A 23731-nucleotide genomic window follows, 5' to 3' on the forward strand; every position below is an offset into this window, starting at 1 on the left:
TGCATGAATTTGACCAAAAAGACAGAGCACTTACTCTGACGCCGTTGAGTCCAGGATTTCCAGGTGGGCCCTCCTTTCCCTTTAGCCCAATTTCACCTTTTTCTCCGTTGTCGCCCTCCTGACCCATGTCGCCTTTTTCACCCTGAGCATATGCACATAAGGACATGACTCTATTTAAGTTATGATTACTAGTGCAGTATATGGTTTTGGAATTGATATCTCCATATGTATCTTTATAATACAACATCAAGGACATTTTGAGTAACATGCCACCTTGACTCCATCGGGACCAGCTTGACCAGCTTCTCCCTCTAGGCCTGGCTCTCCCTGTTATCACACACACATATACACATAAACAGATGTTAATGAAATGAACAGCTCCATCTGTTACAGATATCTGATAGTTTAATGCTGATAAACGCACCCGCTGTCCCATTAGTCCCTGCTCTCCGATGTTCCCAGCAGGTCCAATGGCTCCCTGACACACACACAGATACAAAACACATGAGCATCTGTCTTGTGCATTTGTTTGATATTAATCAATGTAGTTTTAGATGTTATTTTGGCATGCAAAATGTTATATTAAACTTTAAGGTGAACGTTAATAAACTGCAACAATATTAGAGCTGCGAAGATTGCCAACAATTTTGATAATCAATTGATCGTTAAAGTAATTTTTTATGCAAAAAAGGGCAGAACATGCTCTCAAATATGGAGATTTCCTGCGTTTCTCTGTTAAATATCATATTAAACTTAATATATTTGTGTTTTGGACTGACAAAACAAGACATTTAAAGACCCTGGACTTTGAGAAACTGGGATGGATTTCTGACATTTTATAGAAAAAACGATTAATCGATTAATCTAGAAAATAATCGGCACATTAATCAATAATGAAAATAATCATTAGTTGCAGCCCTAAACAATATATTGTCTCACCTTCTCCCCTGGCTCGCCTGACAGTCCTGATTCCCCCGCCTTGCCTGGAGGACCCTTTATAAACACGTAGAGGATGAAAGAAAGGAAAATGTTGAAAGGTTCTGGACGAAAATGAAGAGCTAATGAGTCTTTGGCATTAGATATGCACGATATGTCAGGGGTGAGTTCCATTACGTATTGTCATGAGAGGAAAAGAACACCTTTGTAATGTGGGTTAATTAGTTTAATTGGACAGATTACTTCAATCAGAGAGCATTATTGATTCACTGGGGCAGGGTGAACAACAGATGTCACATATTTAATCATTTAGTCTTCACAATACCCTTTGTGTGCGTCGGTGTGTGTGTGCGGATGAACGCCAGTGACCTTATCCACGTGGAATATGCATGCATGTGAGTGTGTGTTTGCAAAATGTCTCACCTTTTGACCAATTTCTCCCAAGAGTCCCACAGTCCCTGGTGGCCCAGATGGTCCCTATGAGATGACAACACACATGGTTAAATAATAATGCGCTAAAAATGCTAATCAACATCAGATCTCATTTAATAAGTATAAAAAACAGGAAATCTCTGGCAAATGTTGATTGAGGATGAGCCAACAGCAGATACATCAGTAAACCATCTGTACATAGTTTGGCTCTGAAAGCAGTGACTAACTGTGTCACTAATTATGCTTCTAAAGCATTGACACTTTGCCATGAATCCTTCCTAATCTCAGTGCATATGAATAATGTTTGGTCCCTGGTTGACTTGCATCCAGTCCAAACAATAGTGATGGTATAACTGAAGTCACCTGTGTGGTCTTTAATTCATATTGCAAAGAAAAGGGCTCAGTGTCTCATCAGTGAAAGCAGCTGTGCAGCACAAGAGATGAGACAATGGAGAGTGATTAGGAGGGGAAAAGGTGATTTTGAACAATGTATATAAGAGAGGATTCATATATATAGACGGTTGCTGGGAAACTCCACTTTGTCCTCCTACTATGGTTAAAAATACTGTTAAAAACATGTTAAAGCAGCAGTGGGTATAAAACGGTCACTATATCCTGACAGTAGTACATGAGACAGGTAATCTGAAAACAATCATGAGCCTCTGTGTCCTCCGGTGCTCCTAACGGCATCTGCAAAATTTCACAGACCGGAGGAAAACAACCAGTCAGAGCTGATCTGGAGTCTGCCGTCCAGCTTCGATCTATGAGAGCCACGAGTCAATCACTCGCAAACTCTGATCAAACGGTCAAACTAGGCAGCGCTGATCAAATATGAATCAATATTCTGTTACTGTAATGCCTTTTTCTCTCCTCAAATGTTTTCAGAAACATCTTGTAGTGTACTGTTTAGCTGTAAAATGAGAATGTTTGTGACCCAGCAGCCGTGTTGAGATCTCTTGAGGAAATACCAAGCACCGCCCACCAACCGGAGCACAGCCAATAGGAACTCTCTGAAATGACCTGTGATTGGCCAAAGTCTCCCGTCACGGGATAGATTTTCTCAAGCCTGAAAACAGAGCCATGAGGAGGTGCAGGACCCTTAACCTAACCCTAACCCAGCCGTGAGCTAGCTAGGCAAGGATAAACTCTGATTACAACACACAAAGAGGGAGAGAGACTTCATTCTCTGCTCAGGTAGACATTACTCCTCTATATCTTTACATAGCAAATAGTTGTTTGTTTATTAATGCTCTGGATATCGTATAGAGCACCTTCAAAATAATAATTGCAGCACTTAAAAACTAAATATATTTGAAATTCATTGTCTCTCTCATAATATTTGTCTTCACTATTGTAGGTATAAACAGTCTGCTGCATGAAGTAAACTCCATTCAGCTGCCTGAGTGTGCCGTTGAGATAGTAATAACCAGAGATCCATGTTGTATTTAATTGGAAACAGGAGAATATTAGCCTGTGATTCATTCGTACCAATGAAAACAAAGAGAACGTGTGCCTGTCTCTAATATTGGTGATCCATCTGTTTCTGTTCTGCCTCTTTTAGTGTGCATCAAATGAAACCACAAGAAGAAAACCTTTTACAGTAAAGCTTTTATCCATCATGGTAATAAGCGCATATATTTTCCCTGCGAGTTCAGCAATTTAGCAGTTCTATTAATAAGCTTTTTTCTTTCTTTCTTCAGTTCACTCTCCTGCCACTACTGAGCAGATGTGTGAGGGATGAGACAAGCCTCTGGATGCTCTGGAGGAAACATTTAATAGAGGCAAATATATTTTAATAAGCACTCAATATGTCTCATTAACGTCCTCCTGGCTATGATATTTTGGAGCTAACAGGGCTAGGCAGAGGGAACCAAGGTGCTGTTTGTTGCCAAAGAGAATTTAATAAGACTAGTAAGTATGGTTGTGAAAAAGGGAGAGGAGCAGTTTGATGAGCTGGAGTAAGAATACCGCAAAAGATCGGGCCTAAACAAAAAAAAACGAAGGAGAGAAAGGAGAGAGACGGAGACAGGTGAGGATGTCAAGGTGTGAGAGGGGTAAAGATGCAGAGAAGATGTGGAAAAGAGAGAGGGTTGGACGGTCGTACCGGCTCGCCTGCTATTCCCTTGTCCCCTGGAGGTCCTGAGGGCCCTTGGATACCCTGGAGACAGAAGGATAAGTGGGTTCAATACATGTACATGATCAAACATCATCTCACATTCATGTAGCACTTCATACACAAATCGTTTTTAAGAAGGTTTGAGTTTTGATACCATCAGCAACAGAATATACAATGACTTTTTGATTCCAATATGCAATATAAAGCTTGTTGTTTTGGGGTCCATCTGTGCATCCAAGTCTCTTAAATAGTAGATATTTATTATGTAAGGGATAATGGACAGCGAGCTCGTCATTCCTTCGCGGAGTCCTGCAAAGTCCTGTCAGGGTTTAGTTCACAACAATGACCAGCTAGCTGTACATTATTCTGCTTATTACACGGCTACTTACTTAAGAAATCAATAATTTGATGCAAAAATGGTCATCCAGAGTATGACATCAGAACTGTGTCCATAGCAACGGTCTGTTATGCATAGCAACAGTCTGCTATAAAGAATTAACAGACTGTAGAACGCCGTGATTGACCAATCAGAATCGAGTATTCAAGAAAGCTGATAATAGATAATAATAATAAAGATAATTCTATGTATGAGCAAAGTGAACTCACAGGAAAACCTTTAGGCCCAACGTCCCCTGACTCTCCGATCTTCCCCTGTAAGGACACCATGAAAGGAAGAATATGTAAGACAGAATAAAGACATGTTATTTATGTAATAATAATTCATAACAACAACATCTGACCATTATACAACACAAAACAAAGAGGGGAAGAGAGTTGTGGCTGTGTGGCCACTAAACGTTAACTTGCTTTTCACTGAGTAATGGCAAGGGCACTTGTTGATAAGATACTGTAAAAGCTTTCTTTTTTACAATCTTTTCTTTTGTCATGTCTTTCTCCTTCTCTTTCTATTTCCCCGTAAGTTAATGAATTGACCCCTACAACCTTTCTATACATAAAGATCATTAGCATTTTCAGCGATATATGCCCAAATAATTTCCAGACGTGGAGTAAATATTCTCAAATTCCTCCAATAAGCCATGCAGATAACTTTGTGTTCAACTGTCATGTACATAAATCTGTCCCACAGTGTGTTGAAACCTTCCAAGGACAGTTCTCTCCTCTCTCTCCTAATACGTTGTATCTGACTGTGGGCCTCCACACTGCTGGTATCATGCAGGTCTTCTAAATCAATTTGATGCTTTGCCTCTCCAGAGGAACATAACCACCATAAAATATATGAGAGGAAGGAGTGGAAAAGTAGAAAAGTATCCCAGTGCTTTACCTGTGGTCCGGGGAAACCTAATTTTCCTGGAGGACCGTCAGTACCCTGTCGAGAGAGGAAAGGATGAGAGATAGCCGTGTGCTGAGACAGTATATTTCCTGCCTTCTGAGTGGACGGAGAAGATGTGCAGCTTGCTATTTTTTGGTGCACAGGATATAACTTTTACACTATTAAATGCTACTTTATGGTCACTACTCTTGTGTCTGCACAGCTTGACTTTGTGAATGTTTATATATCAACAAGGAAATTCCAATAAATTCATGCAATCAGGTCAGACTTCTTACCGCCTTGCCCTCTAACCCCATCTCTCCTGTTGGACCGTCAGGCCCGATCGCTCCCTGAAACACAAGACAGCTGTCACTTCACCAACAGAGGTCACTGCAACACAGCCAGACAGCCACAACACACTGTAAATAAACATCTCAGTTGATGCCAATAATACCCCCCCATGCCAGAGGCAGTGTGAGTAAAATGTGAGCATACAAGGACAGTGTAGAAATAGCTACAGGTCACACATGGCGGTGAAAGTTGCATTATTTTAATAATCAGGGCACACACAGATACATACTGTTCACACTTAAACACACACACACGCTGTCAGAGCAGTCTGACTGTTTAGATTACATGGGTACAACTGTCAAACATAATCAATCGTAAGTGCTTAAAGGCCTGCTAGTCCAGTGAGCACTGATAATAAATGGGAGGCAGGCAGTGGACCAATACAGTCGATCTGCTCTGCACCTGCACAACCTTTGTCATCTATACAGTGGAAGATGCTGGCTCACTGACGCTGTGAAGATCCTCAGATAATCTGATAAAATCTTCGCTAACGGTGACTATAAATAAAAAGTGATTTTCTGAAGATCAGGAGAAAGCAGATATAACATGACACAGCCACACAGGCAGCCTTGTTGTGTGAGCGGTTGATGACTGGGCCCAGTGGGAGTCTGGCCCCACTGAGAACGCCACTAGCTGAAGTGCTATAAGCCTATTATACATAGAGCTGGATAAGCAGCGCTCATTAACATTCCTGTCTGGGGTACCTGCTACACACTGCTTGCGTTTACATAGCCGGATTAACCGATGTGTAGGGAAAATATGTCAGGCCACGGAAAAACACGTTCACTCAAAATATAATGCTTCAAAGTTAATTGATTAAACTGAATTGCATTGATTTGTAACAGACGTTTCAAACAAAGGCAGAAAAAGGAACAACGGGATCATGATTTAAAAAACAATCCAAAACATCTACTTAAACCAGCTCAATAGAACCGCCGAGAGGGAGGGATGATGAGATTAATATGCTCTTCAATATGGAAAACATTAGCTGAGGATTTGTAGGTCAGACGTCATGAGGAGTTATTAGATACAAAGCAGGGTTAGTAGGGGTGGGAATCACCAGGCCCCATGATACCATCTTATTGCGATATGCTGAGTATTGCGATGAGATATATTGCACTATATTACCGTTTTTCAACTGCAAATTATGCAGGTTGTCAACATCTGCTTTATATAATAAAACACAGTTTTCACTTTGTTCATCTCAGAGTTTTCATGCACATCTTGAGGTCAGAGGTCAAGGGACCCCTTTTTAAATTGATCATGCCAGTTTTTCCTCACCAACATTTAGCGCATCTTTGGAGCGTTATTTTGCATTCTTCCCAGCAAGTTAACATGACATGATTGGTACTAATGGATTCCTTAGGTTTTGTAGTTTTTAAAGGGCAGTTAAAGTTAACGATAATAACGCGTTAACGGAATTTTCTTTCTAATTTCTTTAACACATTAACGCAACTTGCGATTTTTTATTAACTTCTTAAAAATCCAATGAGCTGCTGTCGGTCCCGCCGCTATTCAATCTTTCGGAGGTTGTAGCAGGTTCAGTTTTAAAGCTAGAGTGACGATGCTGATATCACATGAAACTAGAAAACCTAAGAAATCCATTACCATACCAACTCCTCCGCGCAAAAGAGGCTAACTAAAACTCCAAACGCTAAATTTTGGCGAGGAAAAAGTGTCATGGCCATTTTTTGCTATTAATCGCAATTAACTATTGCAATAGATTGAAAGCCCTAATAATAAAAGATTGATACTTGACGTCCGTGTATCGAAACAATATTGCCACGCAAAATATCGCGATACTATGCTTCATTGATTTTTTCCCCCCATCCCTAACGGTTAGTCAGATTGATGATTCCTCATGGCTGACATCCACAAGTTAAAATAGGCTTTCATACAAGCAAATAAAACATAAACACAGAAAAAACAGAGACGATAGTGGTACCAGCTTCCTAGCTGGTCTGATGTCAACATGCAGATTTATATCTGGTCTCTGACTCCACAATATTTCCATGTTAAAAAACAGTTCAGTGCCAATATTTCTGAGAAGGAGGCCAGATGTTACGCTGCTGTCAACAGTAAGGCCTTGTGCCTCAAGCCAAAAGACATATGGTGTTTAAATCTGTGTAAATGTTGTATACGGTCTCATTTAGCAATAGGATGTATGAATGACACAGTCCTTCATGCTGGGCATGTGAAACTGTCCGTCTTTACCTCGACTTCATAGTGTTTTAGTTTTTAACTCACTGAGTGAATTCACCCTCTTGGCATCTTTAAAATGAAATCCATGTATTGTTTACTAGTGACACTGAAGAAAGGGGAATTTTGTTTGTATATGAAAACTTAAATTCTTTCTTGTGCAGACAAAGCTTGTGTGGTTGGGGAGACATGACTGTGTGTGTCTGTGGTTGAACCACCTCTCTACTTTAAGTCTTCTGGCTTGCAACACTCAGGTTTCTCAGCTTGGACTGCCCAACATAAGTCACGGAGCAGGAGGCAGATTTACTGGCACTGGAAGCTGCAGACATTAGTATTAATTGAAAACACAGCTTGAGACATGAGAGCGTGTCCAGGGCCAACCGCAGCAAAGCCCATCTCCCATGGACGCCTCAGACAGAGAAGCTCGATGCGATTTTATCCCACTTTCCAGCTGGCTCGCTGGACCATAGCAATAAAAGACATCTTTTAAAAACCTCGGCGGCAGGGTCTGAACTCCACGAGGGAGCACATAAAGGACAGAGGATATTACTACATCGCCAGCAGAAGCTGAGGTGTGTCAGCTGACATCAAGTTTACTGTGTCCTGCGTCATTGCCATAGTTACAGCTGTCATCATCATTGTCAGAATCAATCATCGTCATTAATTATTGCCACTAGATTCTCTTGGCATCCACTTTAATACCCTCAGTGAACAATAGTTTATTTGCTGTATGTTGTTCCAGAAGCCTAAAATGTATGTTGGTGGTATTCAGCATCTCAAATTGGAGCTGTTGTTTTCATGTCTCACAAAATACTCTGGAGTTGTAAACGATTTCACTTTTAGCAAGACTGCAAAGCTATAATTTGACACACCTCAGGGGATTACTGGCGTCTGTATCTACAGTAAATTCAAATCACAGGTGAGGTGGGCTTGTCCTGTTAATGAGAATCTAAATTCTCATTATGTTGAAGCTAGAGTTGGTAATCTTTTTACAAAACACTTTTTGTTATAGAGAGGTGAAGTCCCGCCACTTCTGGTGGAACACCATGGGACGGGCTGTCAGTGTTGGTGACTTGGTGACTTTCTCACTAGGTTTACTTAGACCTTTGGAGCTAGTGCTGCTAGCTACTTTCATTGGAAAAGAGTTGGCAACACTGGTTTGGATACATTTTTAAAAATCTAGCGTACTCTTGCTAGTTTCTTAAAATTACCAACCCTAGCTTTAAGTTCATTTAAGTATCATATGAGCTATCATTTTACTGCTGAAACTGCAACAGTGATGTTTAGTGTGATGGTTTCAATGTAATGCTTATGTGAAACGAGCCCACTGCAGGCTTTCAGACATTAAAAGTCTGAATCAGGTGGATACTACTGTGTGAAAAATGACAAAGAAATGTCATAAAAATTCCATCATCATCTTTCAAAAGTTAAGCACATTTCGGAAAAATATAAAACAAGTTGTATTTCTTTCCACGGCTGATTCTAAAAAGGTTACGGGACTAAAAGCTGCTATTGTGGTTTTTTATGAATGATGTTTTATGAGTTTGGATCCATCTGCTAACCAAGAATGAAAACTTTGCTTTGCTAATCCCCCCATAAATCACGTTTCCCCAGTTTCCTAAATTTATCTGCAAAGCAACCTCCAGAGAAGCCACATTCACATTTTTCCAGGACATATGTCATGTAGCTGGACTGACGGAGGGGCCTTCCTTCAACTAGCAGTCATTGTTCCATTTATATGGAATAAAAAAAAAAAGAGCTGTTTGTTTGACATCACTGGAGCTCTCTCCGCAGCTATAATGAGCAGTGACTTCTGAAAAGGACGGAACAGACTCATGCTTTGACTCTGAACCCGAGAGCGTGTTATGCAAGCGGCCGTGTCCGTTAAACACACATGACCTCAGTTCAGAGGCAGCTCCATATCACTTCATTATGTTCACCCACTAAAGTTTTTCCAACGGCTCAACAACAGCGGTGGCACATGGCTCCTGTAGACACACATTACAGCATGCACAAAAAGCACTAAAGTGATGCGTATCTAAACTCTTTTACAGAGTTTATGGTCTGTTCTTAAGGGCTGTGAACTATGATGCACAACAGCTAAGCTGCAAAAACAGCAGGTGTGAAACTTCAAACTCACCCGTAAGCCTTTGGGTCCTCTGGTACCGGCTGGGCCTGCCGCTCCAGGAGAGCCCTGATGAACAAAGGAAAAGGGGGAAAGGGGGAAGGAAAAAGGGAAGGAGAGATAAAACGAAGGTTCACCCTGACAGAGCACAGAGCCCCCTGGTTGTTGACCCAGGGAGGCAGCCTGACCTCGGGAACACACTACGGGGTTTGTTGTTAGATCTGTCACTCACACCAATTAAAGAGCCTGCTCTGGATTCCTGTCCTGCTGCACCCCAGAGCCCCATATTTATGTTTGTTTTGGTGGCTCAGTGGCCCCTTCCTTCAACCAGCGCTCCGCCCGCACTCTGTCAAACCTGACCGTGGCAGGGACAGAGCGAGGGGAGGCCGAGGCAGCTTCTAATTGGTTATAGGTGTTGCGCTTTTGACTGACAGGAGGGTAATGCAGGTTCAGCAGGAGGCTGCCAGCTCTCATCATGCTCAGGGAAACCTTTACTGCGGACTACTGTCATCTAAACAGATACCACAGAAACACTTCCTCAAAGATACCTTTGTTCCTCTAATCCTATGATCATCATAAAGTGAGGAACCCACAGTTTGCTGTTTAGTGGATTCTTTAGGTCACTAATTGTATCCTCTATCTATCTTTTATAATATGTTTCTTGATGCTTTTAATGTTGTATTTAAAGTGCTTTGAATTTCCTTGTTGCTGAAATGTGTTATATAAATAAACTCGCCTTGTCTTCATTTGTTCTTTTAGCTATCATTTCTCTGACGCAGCCATACTTGCTGCTCTAAGGCTCAGATAAAAAACCCACATGTTGATAACCATACAGCTCATTGACTAAACACGACCATCTGCAAAAATCATCAAGGAAGAAAAATGCAAAATTAGCAAAAGAGTGGTGACTTACTGGTCTTCCTGGTGGTCCTGTAGGCCCGGTCACACCTGGTGTCCCTGGGTGACCCTATCATATGTACACAGACACAAACACACACAGTACATAGATTACAGCTGAGACAAAACAGTAGTATACAAATGATACCATGATATGATGATACCAATGTGACATTTTTTTAAAGACACAAACACCTCTAACACCAAAATATCCACTACTGCTGTTATAATTATAATTCTTAAACATGTACATATCATCAGTCACTGCCAATATAAATCTTACACGGTGTACATACAGTATATAGACATGTATACATGTACATACTGTTTATATCTATCCAAATCATATCTATATATTTATTTATTTGCATTGTTTACACTTAAAGAACACTACAACTATTTTTCTACTTCTTGTGTACATAACAGTCCTGTCTATTCCTAACCTTTATTTGTCCAGCTTTGTTGTCCTTGTCTCTAGCTGCTTTTTCTATTTCTGTGTAAGTACGTTTAGAGAGATGCATAAAAGCCGGAGTCAAATTTCTTGTATGTACGTATTTGGCAAATAAATCTGGTTCATAAACTCACTCTGAATCCTACATACGTACACCTTGAATTTGTTTGAGGTAATAAATTGGATTTCCGTCACACACACTAGCACAAGTACAAACATACATCTGCAGAAAAGCTCTGCCCACTGGAAAGCAAATCAACTGTAACGATAAGAGACAACGGGGAAAAGAGAAAAAGCAGACGATGATTTTATATCTGAAAACATACTGCTTTTGGCTGCTTCTCTTTCTCCTTTATTGGACCTCGTTTTTTGGCCGGACCATTTGTAAAAGCATAACTATGTAATGGGGAGTATTTTCAGTCAGACCGCTCAGATCAGCTGAGTGCAATAAAATCTATCCAATACGCAAACCCATAGCACAGTAGGCAGCTCTGATCTCATGCATTCACGGGAAAAAAGAATCATAATGCATGCAGTATGAGCTCTGTGTTACGATGTCTGCCTGGTCAGCTCCCTTCACCTTATATGATGCAGTCTTTTCCAGAGGGTCTGTTTCTGTTTTGCAGCTGAGAACTTCCTTATAAAAGTGTGTGTATGTGTGTGTGGTTACGTCCTGAGAGGAATCCAACTGGCTGCCAGCCAGCAGGAAACTTCTCTGTTTCAGCAAGAATGATGACTAAATTCTTATCCAGTACAGCCGGTCATACAGTACGCATCAGACAGTCCATATCAGACACAGACACTACATGACAGAGAGGACACTCGCTCTGTTTGAAAGAGCATTGCAGGCGTGTGACAGCGGTAGAGTAAAGGCCCATGAAACACAAGAGCTTTGGGAGCACTCAGGTGTCCAGACAAAATATGAATGGATGTCTGAAAATGGATCTTTATTCTTTTCGGTAGCATTTGGTGTTTCAGAATGAGAAGTCTTCCTGTGGCCATTAAATACCGTCAAGGAGGTGAATCATCGGAAATGATCCATTGGGACTATTTCCTCATTTGTTTAAACCAATGTGACAACTTTTTCCAGCTAAAGGCCTCTCGCCGAGTGCTAAACCACCGCTTAGAAAACACGGTCCTAAATCGTCCGTGGAGTGATGTGCCTCCTTTCCCTTTTGGCATATTCTTACGGTATTGACCTAATCCAACACATCAGGATATTCCCATGGGAATATCACACGTAGTTTAGTGTAAGATGATCATTTCTAAGGATTTTCTTTATGGCACCACACCCGGAAAATAACGTTTAAGCTCATATTTAAGCAAAAACTTCACTCTCTCTCTCACTCTTGTGTCTTACCGTTGTTCCCTTTTCTCCATCTGGTCCGGGATGGCCCATCTCCCCTCGATCCCCCTAAATATACACAAGCACAACATTCAGTCTTCAAAGTCACCTTGTGAGGACTCACGTGAATAAATTAATAAGGAAAGAATGAGTTATTTTACCTTCTCTCCTGCCAGTCCCGCCTCTCCCACAGGTCCGATGAAACCCACCAAACCCTGAAATACACAGACTCAGTGTTGGATGGATGAATGGATACAGGTGGAAAAAAAGTGACATGGTTGGTAGCGGCAGTGGCTGTGTCAGTGTGTCTTACTCTTTCTCCCATGGTTCCAACTATTCCTGTGATGCCGGTCTCTCCCTGCAGAGATAAATATATTACTAACCATTTGTTTAAAACAGTTAAATCAATATTTTTCAAACGTGAGTATTGACTTTATTCACCTTAACTCCCTCCGGCCCAACCTTCCCAGGAAATCCTTTTCTGCCCATTCTACCCTGAAAAAGGACAATGATGAAGAGTGAATTACAAGACATACACTTGCCGGTTAGCGCATCGTTAACACTGATCACAAATTCTCAATGAATACAAAGGATTTGCTTCCTATGATATGACAGTTGGAGGAGAGAGTGGGGAAGTTGCAACCCGTTCTCATTCCCAGGGCGTCAAATACAGAGGCTTTGTCACAGCCTTCGGCATTCGGTACTATCGCACAAGGCCCCCTTTAGCGCCGGTATGAAACGCAACGGGTGTTCCATTAACTACAATGTAAACCCATCAACAGTAAACGCTCCAAGAAAGTGCACTGGGAGTGTGGTGACGTAGTTTAAAGAGAGAAAAGACACACACCGGTCCAACAAACACAAGGCTTTCATCCAGGAAACCGCTGTTCGTGTCCCGTATTCACAACGTTCAGTGTTATTTTTACTCTACAAACGTAGTAGCTTTAAACCCAACCATGTAGTTCTTTCCTAAACCTAACTATAGTGTCTTTGTTTGCCTAATCCTAAAGTGACATCAGGGATAACTATAGTGGTTTTGATGCCGAAAGTAAAGTGACGCAAAGGGGCGGTATGTGACAAGTTGGGATGAGAACGTGTTGCAAGTAGTCCACAGCTGTTGCAGCTCACTGTACATGCCGCTGAAACGTGCAATGGCGTTGTGTGTACAGGTAATGCTGACAGTACTTTTTGGCGTGCTGTGAAAGTGTTCAATGACTGTAATGTTCCTCTTGCACAGACAGTAATTCCCGGGTTAAGAGGGGGGGCTAAGTGCTTTTTTTTTTTTTTTTTTACCAGCAATAACTCCAGGTCAGAGATGTCGAAGCCAAACTCCTGAAGAAGGAGTGACTCAACTATTCCAAAGTTTTAACTCCAGAAAGTTTGGCAGCTTTCACAAGACAGTACAGGCTAACACTATATTCCACTCAGGAGCACACTGCAGTAAAAGCTGATTCTCATAGTAACATGAGAATTAATATGAGCTGAAGGATTTGTGACTTCTTTTCACCTGATTTAGATTTATGACTGCGACTGACCGCATTAACCAAAGAGAGGAAGAAATGCAAGAAAGAACAGAGAGAGAGAGAGAGATGAAGAGCAACTGAGAAGGTGAGACAGAAGGTAAAGAGAGGGGGTCATTCTGAGCTAAAATACAGCTGGCTGAGGAGGAGGAGGAGGAGGAGGAGGAGGAGGAGGAGGAGGAGGAGAAGGACTTGTGGCACCTGGCCAGAGATCAATCACAGCTCCTGAAGGAGTCATACAGCACTTCCCCTCAGATGGAGGAGACGAGTGAGTGGGTTGGAGACAGGGGGAGTGTGGAGGGGAGGAAGAAGAAGAAATAAACTGATAGAAAGACAGGTAGGATATAGTGAAACAAATTATAAAGTTAGAAGAGAAGGGTTGAAAGCATGTCTATAATTGTAAAGGTCTTTGTGAAGAATGAAGCATTTAAGAAATAATGTCAGCAAATATTTCATTTCTGCAGTGACCCATTAACATCTTCCAGCACTTTATGGCAGCTATAAATCTCACCACCTATAAACATGGTGATGGCAGTTATCACCCCCTGGTGGCCAACACTATGGATTGCATGCAGTCCTTCGTTGTGAGAGGACTATCGTCCAGAGACGAGCCGTAATAACCTCCATAAAACTCCAACCATACATATCTACGGCTTCCTCTCCGATGCAAACCAGGAACAATCCATAAGGATGACCTACTTTATTACCTCAAATAAAATTCAGATTAACTCTCACTGTGCTACAACAAACTTTTGGATGCACAATTAAAGTTAAGCAATTAAATTAAACTGCGTACTGTATAGGCGGCTAAGGCTAAAAGCGTGATTTAGAGTGAGCCGTATGTTGATCACCCCTTATCAAAGTTTATTCAAGTGTGCTATTAGTATACTTCTTTTAAACTTAAAATAAGAGAGTTTACTTTTTATGAAGTTATCAGAGATATACTTAACAAAAGTATACATAAGTATACTTGGCTCATACTGACATGTATACAGAAAATTCTAAGTAAAGGATAATGTACAGCGAGCCGGTCATTGTTGTGAAAGAAACCCCCGACAGTCTGCTATAAAGAAATAACAGACCGTAGAACGCTGTGATTGTCCAATCAGAATCGAGTATTCAACAAAACCGTGTAATAAGTATACTTGGCTTATACTGACAAGTATACAGAAAAGTCTAAGTAGACTTGGCTCATACTGACAAGTATACAGAAAAGTCTAAGTAGACTTGGCTCATACCGATAAAGAAAAGTCTAAGTATACTTGGCTTATACCGACAAGTATACAGAAAAGTCAAAGTACACTTGGCTTATACCGATACAGAAAAGTCTAAGTACACTTGGCTTACACCGACAAGTATACAGAAAAGTCTAAGTATACTTGGCTTAAAGGCCTACTTGTACTTTTGATCAAGATATACTTAAGAAAAGTATAATTAAGTATTCTTGTCTTAAAGGACTACGGAGAGGTATACTTGGCATGTAGTTATGCTTACTTTTTTGATAGAGTAACCTATTAAAGTGTGTGCAGGCTGATACCATGAAGAGTTACCAGGTGGCTAACACCATGTAAGCATTTCATTGTTCTGCTAAATACAAGACTGTGAATTAGTTTGTTGTGCTGCAAACAGATTTAGCTTCACACTGCAGCTGAGTTTCCATATTCAATAGCGTAATGTAACTAAGTACATTTACTCAAGTACTGTACTTAAGTGCAATTTTGAGGTACTTGAGTATTTCCATTTTATGCTACTTAATACTTCTACTCCATTACAATTTAGAGGCACATATTGTACTTTTTACTACTCTTAATTGATATGAAAGTTACTTCTCAGATTCAGATTAATAATACAATATAAATCAACTAATAAATTATGATGTATTAATATGGATTAAGCTACCCAGCAGTATATAAAGCAATGAAAATTAGCCCCACATTCACCAGCTGCAACATTAAAGTAATGTCCACATTAATTGATATTTTAAGTTTAATTTGATGTTAATACTTTTGTACTTTTACTCAAGTAAGATTTTGAACGCAGGATTTTTTCTTGCTACTTTTACTAGAGTAAAAGATCTTAGTACTTCTTCCACTACTGGGCTTAGATGAATTTCTGTCTCTTCCTGTCTCTCTCTTTGATTTGTTTACCACAGATATACAAAGGATATGGAATGAAACCACAATGATGCACACGATAGATGGTTTGATTGTCCTTTAACATGCAAGCTTCCATGAGTGCACGCACAGAGTCAATGTTTTTCCATGACTAAACATACATGAATGTTATTTTCTCACATACTAAGCTGGTAACAGTGATCCCCGTTATCAGCTTTCTCTCCTTTTAACCAGGTGTTTATCTTATAACTCACCTCCAGTCCTGTTGTGCCCGGTGGTCCAATCGGGCCCTCGTCTCCCTGGAAACAGATGATATTGATCTTAGCATGAATTATGTTTGGGGACATAAAGCAGCCCTCAGCAAAGAGAGTGCCATAAAACTTTTAATGCCCTTTGGCGCTGTGGGGTCGTTCTGATGTGGGCGGCATCTGATAGTCTTACCTCCAAGCCAGGCACCCCTCGTGGCCCCGGTAAACCTCTGGCTCCTAGCTTTCCCTGGATGGGTAGAAAGCAGTCAAATGAATGCTGATGTGTAAAGGTAAATGTTGTATTTACACAGATATTTTTAGCCACGAGTGGTGCAACTCAAAGGAAGGCAATGTTGGTCAGTCGGTCCACCACTTTGGTCCACACTGAAATGTCTCAACAACTATTGGAAGGATTACTATGAAGTTTTGTACAGACATTCAGAGGATGAATCCAAATTTGTTCAATACTTTGGTTTATGCCTCAGCTGTACATTGATTTTAGACTCTCTGTCTTCTTCTGTTTTATGTTTTGAAACATACATCAGTTGGTAGACCACTACAAGATGATGGTTTTACTCACCTTTGGTCCTTCCAGGCCGTTGTCTCCCGGAGGTCCCATGTCACCCGGGAAACCCTGTCATGATCAATAAAAAAAATCAATAAAAAAAATTCTATTGACATCCTGAAATACAGACTCACACATCCAATGCAGCCATGTGAATACAAACCTCAGGGCCTGCCGGTCCAGATGTACCATCAGGGCCTCTCTCTCCTAGCTTGCCCTGTGACAAAGACAAACAAGAACATGGGAAATGTCTTCAATAAATAGTTGGATATTTTTGGGGAAATATTCGCTTTCTTGCAGAGACTTCCATGTGAAGATCATTACAACATTAATTAGGGCTGGACGATATGGCCAAAATCTTCTATCCCGATATAGGTCATTTCATATCTCGATAATGATGTATATATCACAATATAGCATGTTTTCTGGTAATTCAATAGTCTGTATGAAATAACCACATGGTAAAGCCTATGTTTGTGTACTCCTGTGTGAATTAAATACTTAAATACTAGAGTATTTTCTCATTTAATTAAGAACTTTAGTGCAAAATGAGAATAGCAGTTTCAAGGGAAATCATAGAGAAAAAATAAATAAATATTTCCAGCTATACACTGACTATACAGATTAATCAGATTAAGACAATAGTTGGTTTCAACTGAATTTGATCAGATTTTCTGAGAGCCAGTCATTATTGTGAAATAAACCCTGACAGGGGGATGCATGAGGGCGCTAAAGGGGTTTATTTCACAACAATGACCCACTAGCTGTACATTATCCTGCTTATTACGCGGCTACTTACTTAAGAAATCTATAATTTGACACAAAAACGGTCTGCCAGAGTCTGAGATCAGACCTGCACCATAGCAACGGTCTGTTATACATAGCAACGGTCTGTTATACATAGCAACGGTCTGCTATGAAGAAATAACAGACTGAAGAACGCTGTGATTGACCAATCAGAATCGAGTATTCAACAAAGCCGTGTAATAAGTGCTTGTTATTATCAATTTAGACAAAGTAATTGTCGACGTAATCACGATACGATTCCATTGAAAGACAATAAATTATCATATTGAATTATCGCCCAGCTCTAATTTTAATGTGTTTCTGGGAATTAAAGCCAGAGCTAACCTGTGGTCCTGGTTTCCCACGGATGCCTGGTAACCCTGGAGCCCCCTGGATGCCCTGTCCAATACAAACACAACACGTGAAAACTGAGACAGACAGACGGACAGTATTCAGAAGCAAAGAGCAGAACCATAATTTCTTTTCTAGGGAATTAGAAAACATTAGACAAGCATGACTCTGCTCAGTATGTCTGTTATCTCTTGGGACCACTCTGTTCTATGATGCTAAAAGGGTTAGATTTTGCTTACACACACAGACAAATGAGGAGCGTTTACATAAGAATTTCCATAAACTAGACAGCACACATCTGGCTAAGTCATTTTGCAAAGGCACAGCTCTGCAACAAAGGTTGTGTAACTCTGTGTTGGATGCAGCATGCAGGGCGGGGACATTGACATGTACATATGTGTCGCAGTGGTGATCTACCTTGTCTCCACTGTACCCGATCTCCCCTTGCTCTCCGGGAATCCCGACGTCACCCTGACAGAGAGAGGAGGACGGATGACATACGGAAGAAAAGAAAGACAAAGGAAAGACATTAGGAAGAATTGTAACGTCCTACTTCATCAATCACAATCAGCTTTCTCAACAGACGATACTAATTACCGCTCTGTACATTATAAACATTCACACACTAGTTCATTTCATTAGCCAAGTTCTTCATGTGGCGTCATTCTGTCTTATGAAAGGCGCTGATGGCAATTACTCCATCCTGTACACCCACACGTCTTGTAGAATAAGCCAGTATTCAACACATTAGTAATTACAGACAATAAGTACTTTTAACTCTGGTCTGAGTAGCTTCCTTACAAATGTAAAGTGCATAATGTGGGTGTGTTATTTTATTCAGCCCTGTCATTAGAAGCTCAAGTAACTAAAGTGGTCCAGTCATGTTTTATTCAGCTCTGACTCATCACTAAGATCTTTTCTGTCCTTTTCAAATCCGGAGGTCATTCATGCTTTTATCTCCTCCAGATTTGATCATTGTATTGCACATGTTTCTGGTCTTATAGGAGGAGAAACAGCAACTGACTACAGCTAATAAAGAGTGCTTTTAAGATTTTACGGCTGGCTGAAATCTGTGATTCAATCTATGAGTACGATCAGTTCTTCAGATTCAGGGAATTTTAAGCAGTTCCCAGAACTGGCCTCGTAAAGGATGAACAGGTTTTTGCTGCACTAAGTTGTAAATCCCCCCATCTGAGGATCTCAGACAAGCAAAATCATATATTCCTGTTTAAATTATCAATTTAATGTTTTACAGTTTTATGTATTTTAGTTTTCTTTCAACCATATATTTGGTTCACGTTGTCTTTTAAACAGTAACAATCAGCAACATTGTTTATAAAGGTGCTACCTATTTAAAGTTAACTTAAAGGAATAGTCTGACATTTTGGGAAATACTCGTTTGCCTCTTGCCAAGAGTTAGACGAGAAGATTTGCTACCACTCTCGTGTCTGTACAGTAAATATGGAGCTGGAGCCAAAAGCTGGTTAGCTTAGCTTAGCTTAAAGACTGGAAACAGGGGGAAACAGCCTGACTGTGTACAAAGGTTGAACAAAATCTGCATACCAACTCATTAATTGACACTTTATATCTTTTTCTTTTTCGCTTTTTTAATTTGCACAAAAAATGAAATGTGCAGGACTATTTCTTAGCCAATTTTGCCAATTAAACAAACAAGATATAATGTGTTAGTTAGTTAGTTAGCTGTTGAGGTGCTGGTAAGTCCTTTGGGCGGAGCCAGGTTAGCTACTTCCCTCTGTTTGCAGTCTTTATGCTAAGCTACACATCAGTCTCCTGGCTCCAGTTTCACAACGAGTGGACAGATATGAAAGTGGTATCAACTAACTCAAGCGTAATTTCCATATTGTCAAACTATTTTTTTTTGGTTTATTCAACCTCCTTACTGAATGCCCCCCAAAAAAACAACATATCACACAATGGATTTCATAGAAATTACATATGAAGGACTCATATTAGTGGAAATGAGAGAAACCTGTCACATCTCATGCTTTATGTGAGTAAAACAAATCATCAGAAGTTTGTATCTGTGTGATTGAAGGTGGGACCTAATGAAAGCATGCTCTATATCTAAAGGTTGGACAATAGGATGCAAAAAGAGTACATATCCATCACATGCTGCTCAAACACGGGCCAATAACAGGAATATTCAGATCACCTTATCACCTTTCAGTCCTGGTTCTCCTGGATTTCCGGGCACCCCCTGGAACAAGCACCAACAGATGGGTTAGAAAGGGACCCCCAAAACTAAACCTCACCTAAAATTCACCCTCATTGGAACTACTACAGCTACTAAAACTGTTTTGTGCAAACTCTGCTTATTGGCCATTATATAACACCTAATATATCTAAAAGGCAATGCTAACAAGATAACACAAGTTAAAGGAACAGAGTGTAACATTTGGGGGGATCTATTAGCAGAAATGGAATATAATATTCTATGTTTTCATTAATGTATAATCACTTGAAACTTGTGTTTTCGTTAGCTTAGAATGAGCCCTTCATATCTATATACGGAGCAGGTCCTTTTCACGCAGTCCGCCATGTTGCTCCGCCATGTTTCTACAGTAGCCCAGAACGGACAAACCAAACACTGGCTCTAGAGAGAGACTTTCATGTTTTTTACGTTACCTGAAGGCCACCGTAGTTCTCCGACACGCTTGTGAAACTGCGGTAACGTGAGCTGAAGAGTGCAAAACCGTGGTACCGCCTGCCGCCGTCTGACTTCCGTTGCTTCTGAAGTCGTGTTATTATGGTAAGGTTTTGCACTCGGTGGCTCACGTTACCACAGTCTTGGAAAGGGAGGAGTAAGCGGAGGTGTACTCAGCTGGTTGCAACCTGCAACCACACCGCTAGATGCCACCAAATCCTACACACTGTACCTTTAAGACATGTGAAGGTAACAGTTTCCGTGTGTGTGTGATTACCTTCAGTCCATTAGGTCCTGGAAGGCCCATCTCTCCCAAAGGTCCCATATCACCCTGCCGCCAGAAGAAGGGACAAATACAAAATTCAGATTCAATGATATCATTCACAAAGTACAGATAAACACATGTCTCTCAACACACACACACACACACACACACACACACACACACACACACAATGAGTACACTTCAGTTCACAGTTTGGCATTCATTAAACATACTGTTAGAATAAGCCTCATTGTCTTGCTTCCAGGTTTATCCATGCGGCCATCACATTGCACGCAACACAAAACAATGGATCATAATATATGACCAAATTCCAGAGATAAAGACTAGATTTTGCCGCCTGGAGCCAAATTTATGTTCATCTGAAGCCTGAATCAAACGATGTATGTATGTAACGAATAAATCCTGGAGGTAACATCTGTTCAACCACTGTAAAAAAAGGAGCCAGCGCTGGGATTCACGGCCCAGAGCAGAAGAAAGACAGCACAAGATTGTAATGACAAGGGAGAACTGGATTTCATTTTGTTTGGGTAAGGACCAATTTCACACACCGATTAAAGACTTGATTGGACTTTCTGCTTTCTTGTGTATGAGAGGAGGAGAGGCTGTATTGTCAAAGCATCACAGGCTGCTCGTAGTTATCTAATTTTCATTCTGTGCTGCTCTGCATTTTCTGCTTGCAAAGATCTACAGGGTGGCCTTGACTCACTGTTTTCAATATTTGGTGGAATGTAACCAAGTACATTTACTCAAGTACTGTACTTAAGTACAGGTAGCTTTGAGGTATAACAGTAGTTAGAAGTCATTACCTCCACATTGACCAATTAAGTTACAACATTAAAGTACCGCTTACACGTGAAAACTAGAAAAGTGCACTCAGTAGTCGCCATGTGTGTCTGCTACGACCGCTGCTGTAATGTCTGAATGAACACAAACACCTCAATAGGCTGATGGGTCCAATAGTATGCAAGATTAGCTGTGGACAGACAGACACAGAGATGCACACACAAGCCCAAATACATAATCTCCTGGCGGATATAATAATCCAATAATATAACATAACTTGATACTTTTACCTTAATACTTTAAGTACATATTGTTGCTAGAAAATCTGCACTTACTTTAACTTGTAGTAGAGTATTTTTATGGTGTGGTATTAGTACTTTTACTTATGTAAGTGATTTGAATACTTCTTCCGCCGCTTTCTCTGTGTGAAAACTGTAGTATCTGCATGTGTGACAGAGGATGTTATTGAATTAGATACTGCAAAAAATTTGGTGTTGAGGGTTGAAAGGTTATCTTTTTCTTCAGCCGGGAAAATCAAATGCATTCTAATAAGTGAGAATATAAAAGCTGTACTCAAGATTCAACTGGAGTGATTTGCCTCTAAAAAACAACGGTATCTTTTCTATGGCTGTCCCCATCAACCCCATATTTCTTGCAGTGCTTACCGGTCCAAATTGCAGAAATGCATGAAGAAATACAATATGTTATACTGTCTAATGTGTTTAATTGAATTCAGATTTCTAGGTTATTTTTATAAATGCATGCCACAGGGGGCGCACAGGTTAAATTCTGGCCAGCGACACAACCTTTTCAAACTCCATCTTTTCAAAGCAGGATAAGAGGAGGATGGCGTGTGTCAAAATATTTTACACTGCCACCCCGGTTGCAGAACTCCCAAATATGGCAAAAGAAAGAAATTGAGAAAGATAAAGAGAAACAATGAAATACAATGATACTGCTCTACTTGTTTTTGATAAGTTGTCTACACACAACACTTTCCCTTCTTCAACAGTGGCCTGAAAGACGGGTGTTTGTATATTTATATTGTTGAAGTGCAGCTCTGGTGTGTACTGTACAGTATACTGTGGGGTCAGATGGATGCAGAGGACACGGAGCTCAGAGCAGAGCTGTAATCAGAGAGTCCTCCAATTACAGGCCTACTACCACCACCGGTGGCCTAGAATAGAGCGAGCGGAGGATGAAGACGGGACACGACAAGAGAAACCAGGGAGACGTTATAATCAGACACAATTATGTGGCTGTCGTCGGGCTGAGCAGGCATGGAGGGCAAGGTGATGGGCGGGAGTGGGGTGGGGGTTTCTGTTCAAGAATAGCTAATAAGAGAGTGATTCAAGAGGAAAACAAGACGCCTGGCTAAGGTTATTGATCAGTGGATCACTTGCTTGTCAAGCTTGTCATGCTTGTCAAGACAGGAAGTGGGAGGGACAAAATGCATAATTCAGGCGAAAAATAACTTTCTCTTCTGTCTGAGATTCCAGAAACCATCCACTTTCACTCTTTTGGATATGTTTACAGTGGTAAAGAACCTACAGAGTGTGGTTAGTTTCCCACCGATGTGGCTGGCAGTGTAAATGATGATGAGAGCTAATTGAGTTTTTTGTCAATTAAGCAGGCGTATTCGGTTTCATTTAAATACAGTCCTTCACAGCTATGTATTTCTGGAATAAGTGTCTGGGAAAATAGGATGTTTAGACTGCGGAGCGCGCACAGAATCACACACACACACACACACACACACACACACACACACACACACACAACCTGCTACTCACAATAAGTCCAAGAACTCCGTTTGGACCGGGGGCTCCCAGCTCACCCTAGTCAGAGAGGAGGAGAGGGAGTCAGTGAGATGAAGGGAGAGAGAGAAGGAGCAAGTTTCTGGGGTTATTGGCTCTTTTTAAAACAAACATGCTCAGAAGAGTGGCTCAGTGTTCATCACAGCTTATGAGAGGGGGCTGTGTGCATGTGTGTGTGTGTGTGTGTGTGTCTGAGGTGAAGGTGGAGGGGGATGTGAGCCCATCGTCCCACTGAGGCTTTTTTTTTTTTTAAAACTGCTGGTTCGTTCTGCCTCCAAAAATGAAAGAGATAGAATTTTGTACAGACATTCGTGGTCCTCAGAGGATGAATCCTAATGACTTCGGTGACTTATCGGCGCCACTTATCCCAGCCGATTAGACTGTTATCAGGTCATTAAATAGGCATTATGGGTGGTTATAAGCCCCATAGATGTGGGACAGTATGGCCCTGCTACACCCAATAGTAGGTTTTAT

General features: G+C 40.8%; 1 protein-coding gene across 1 annotated transcript in view; it reads right to left on the bottom strand.

Annotated features, from left to right (window-relative positions):
• Positions 1-23731, bottom strand: part of col27a1a (collagen, type XXVII, alpha 1a) — an 81627-nt gene that overhangs the window by 11664 nt on the left and 46232 nt on the right. Inside the window, exons 14-37 of the mRNA XM_074616816.1 lie at positions 23234-23278; positions 20649-20702; positions 19880-19924; positions 18124-18177; positions 17701-17754; positions 16733-16786; positions 16585-16638; positions 16198-16251; positions 16011-16055; positions 12564-12617; positions 12436-12480; positions 12284-12337; positions 12138-12191; positions 10343-10396; positions 9445-9498; positions 5051-5104; positions 4767-4811; positions 4091-4135; positions 3473-3526; positions 1360-1413; positions 940-993; positions 425-478; positions 274-327; positions 35-142 (exon numbers count right to left, since the gene is read on the bottom strand). Coding sequence (XP_074472917.1) covers positions 35-142; positions 274-327; positions 425-478; positions 940-993; positions 1360-1413; positions 3473-3526; positions 4091-4135; positions 4767-4811; positions 5051-5104; positions 9445-9498; positions 10343-10396; positions 12138-12191; positions 12284-12337; positions 12436-12480; positions 12564-12617; positions 16011-16055; positions 16198-16251; positions 16585-16638; positions 16733-16786; positions 17701-17754; positions 18124-18177; positions 19880-19924; positions 20649-20702; positions 23234-23278 — 1296 coding nt within the window. The remainder of the gene's footprint in view (positions 1-34; positions 143-273; positions 328-424; positions 479-939; positions 994-1359; positions 1414-3472; positions 3527-4090; positions 4136-4766; positions 4812-5050; positions 5105-9444; positions 9499-10342; positions 10397-12137; positions 12192-12283; positions 12338-12435; positions 12481-12563; positions 12618-16010; positions 16056-16197; positions 16252-16584; positions 16639-16732; positions 16787-17700; positions 17755-18123; positions 18178-19879; positions 19925-20648; positions 20703-23233; positions 23279-23731) is intronic.

Source organism: Sebastes fasciatus, chromosome 19 (genome assembly GCF_043250625.1).
Source record: "Sebastes fasciatus isolate fSebFas1 chromosome 19, fSebFas1.pri, whole genome shotgun sequence".
NCBI lineage: Eukaryota > Metazoa > Chordata > Actinopteri > Perciformes > Sebastidae > Sebastes > Sebastes fasciatus.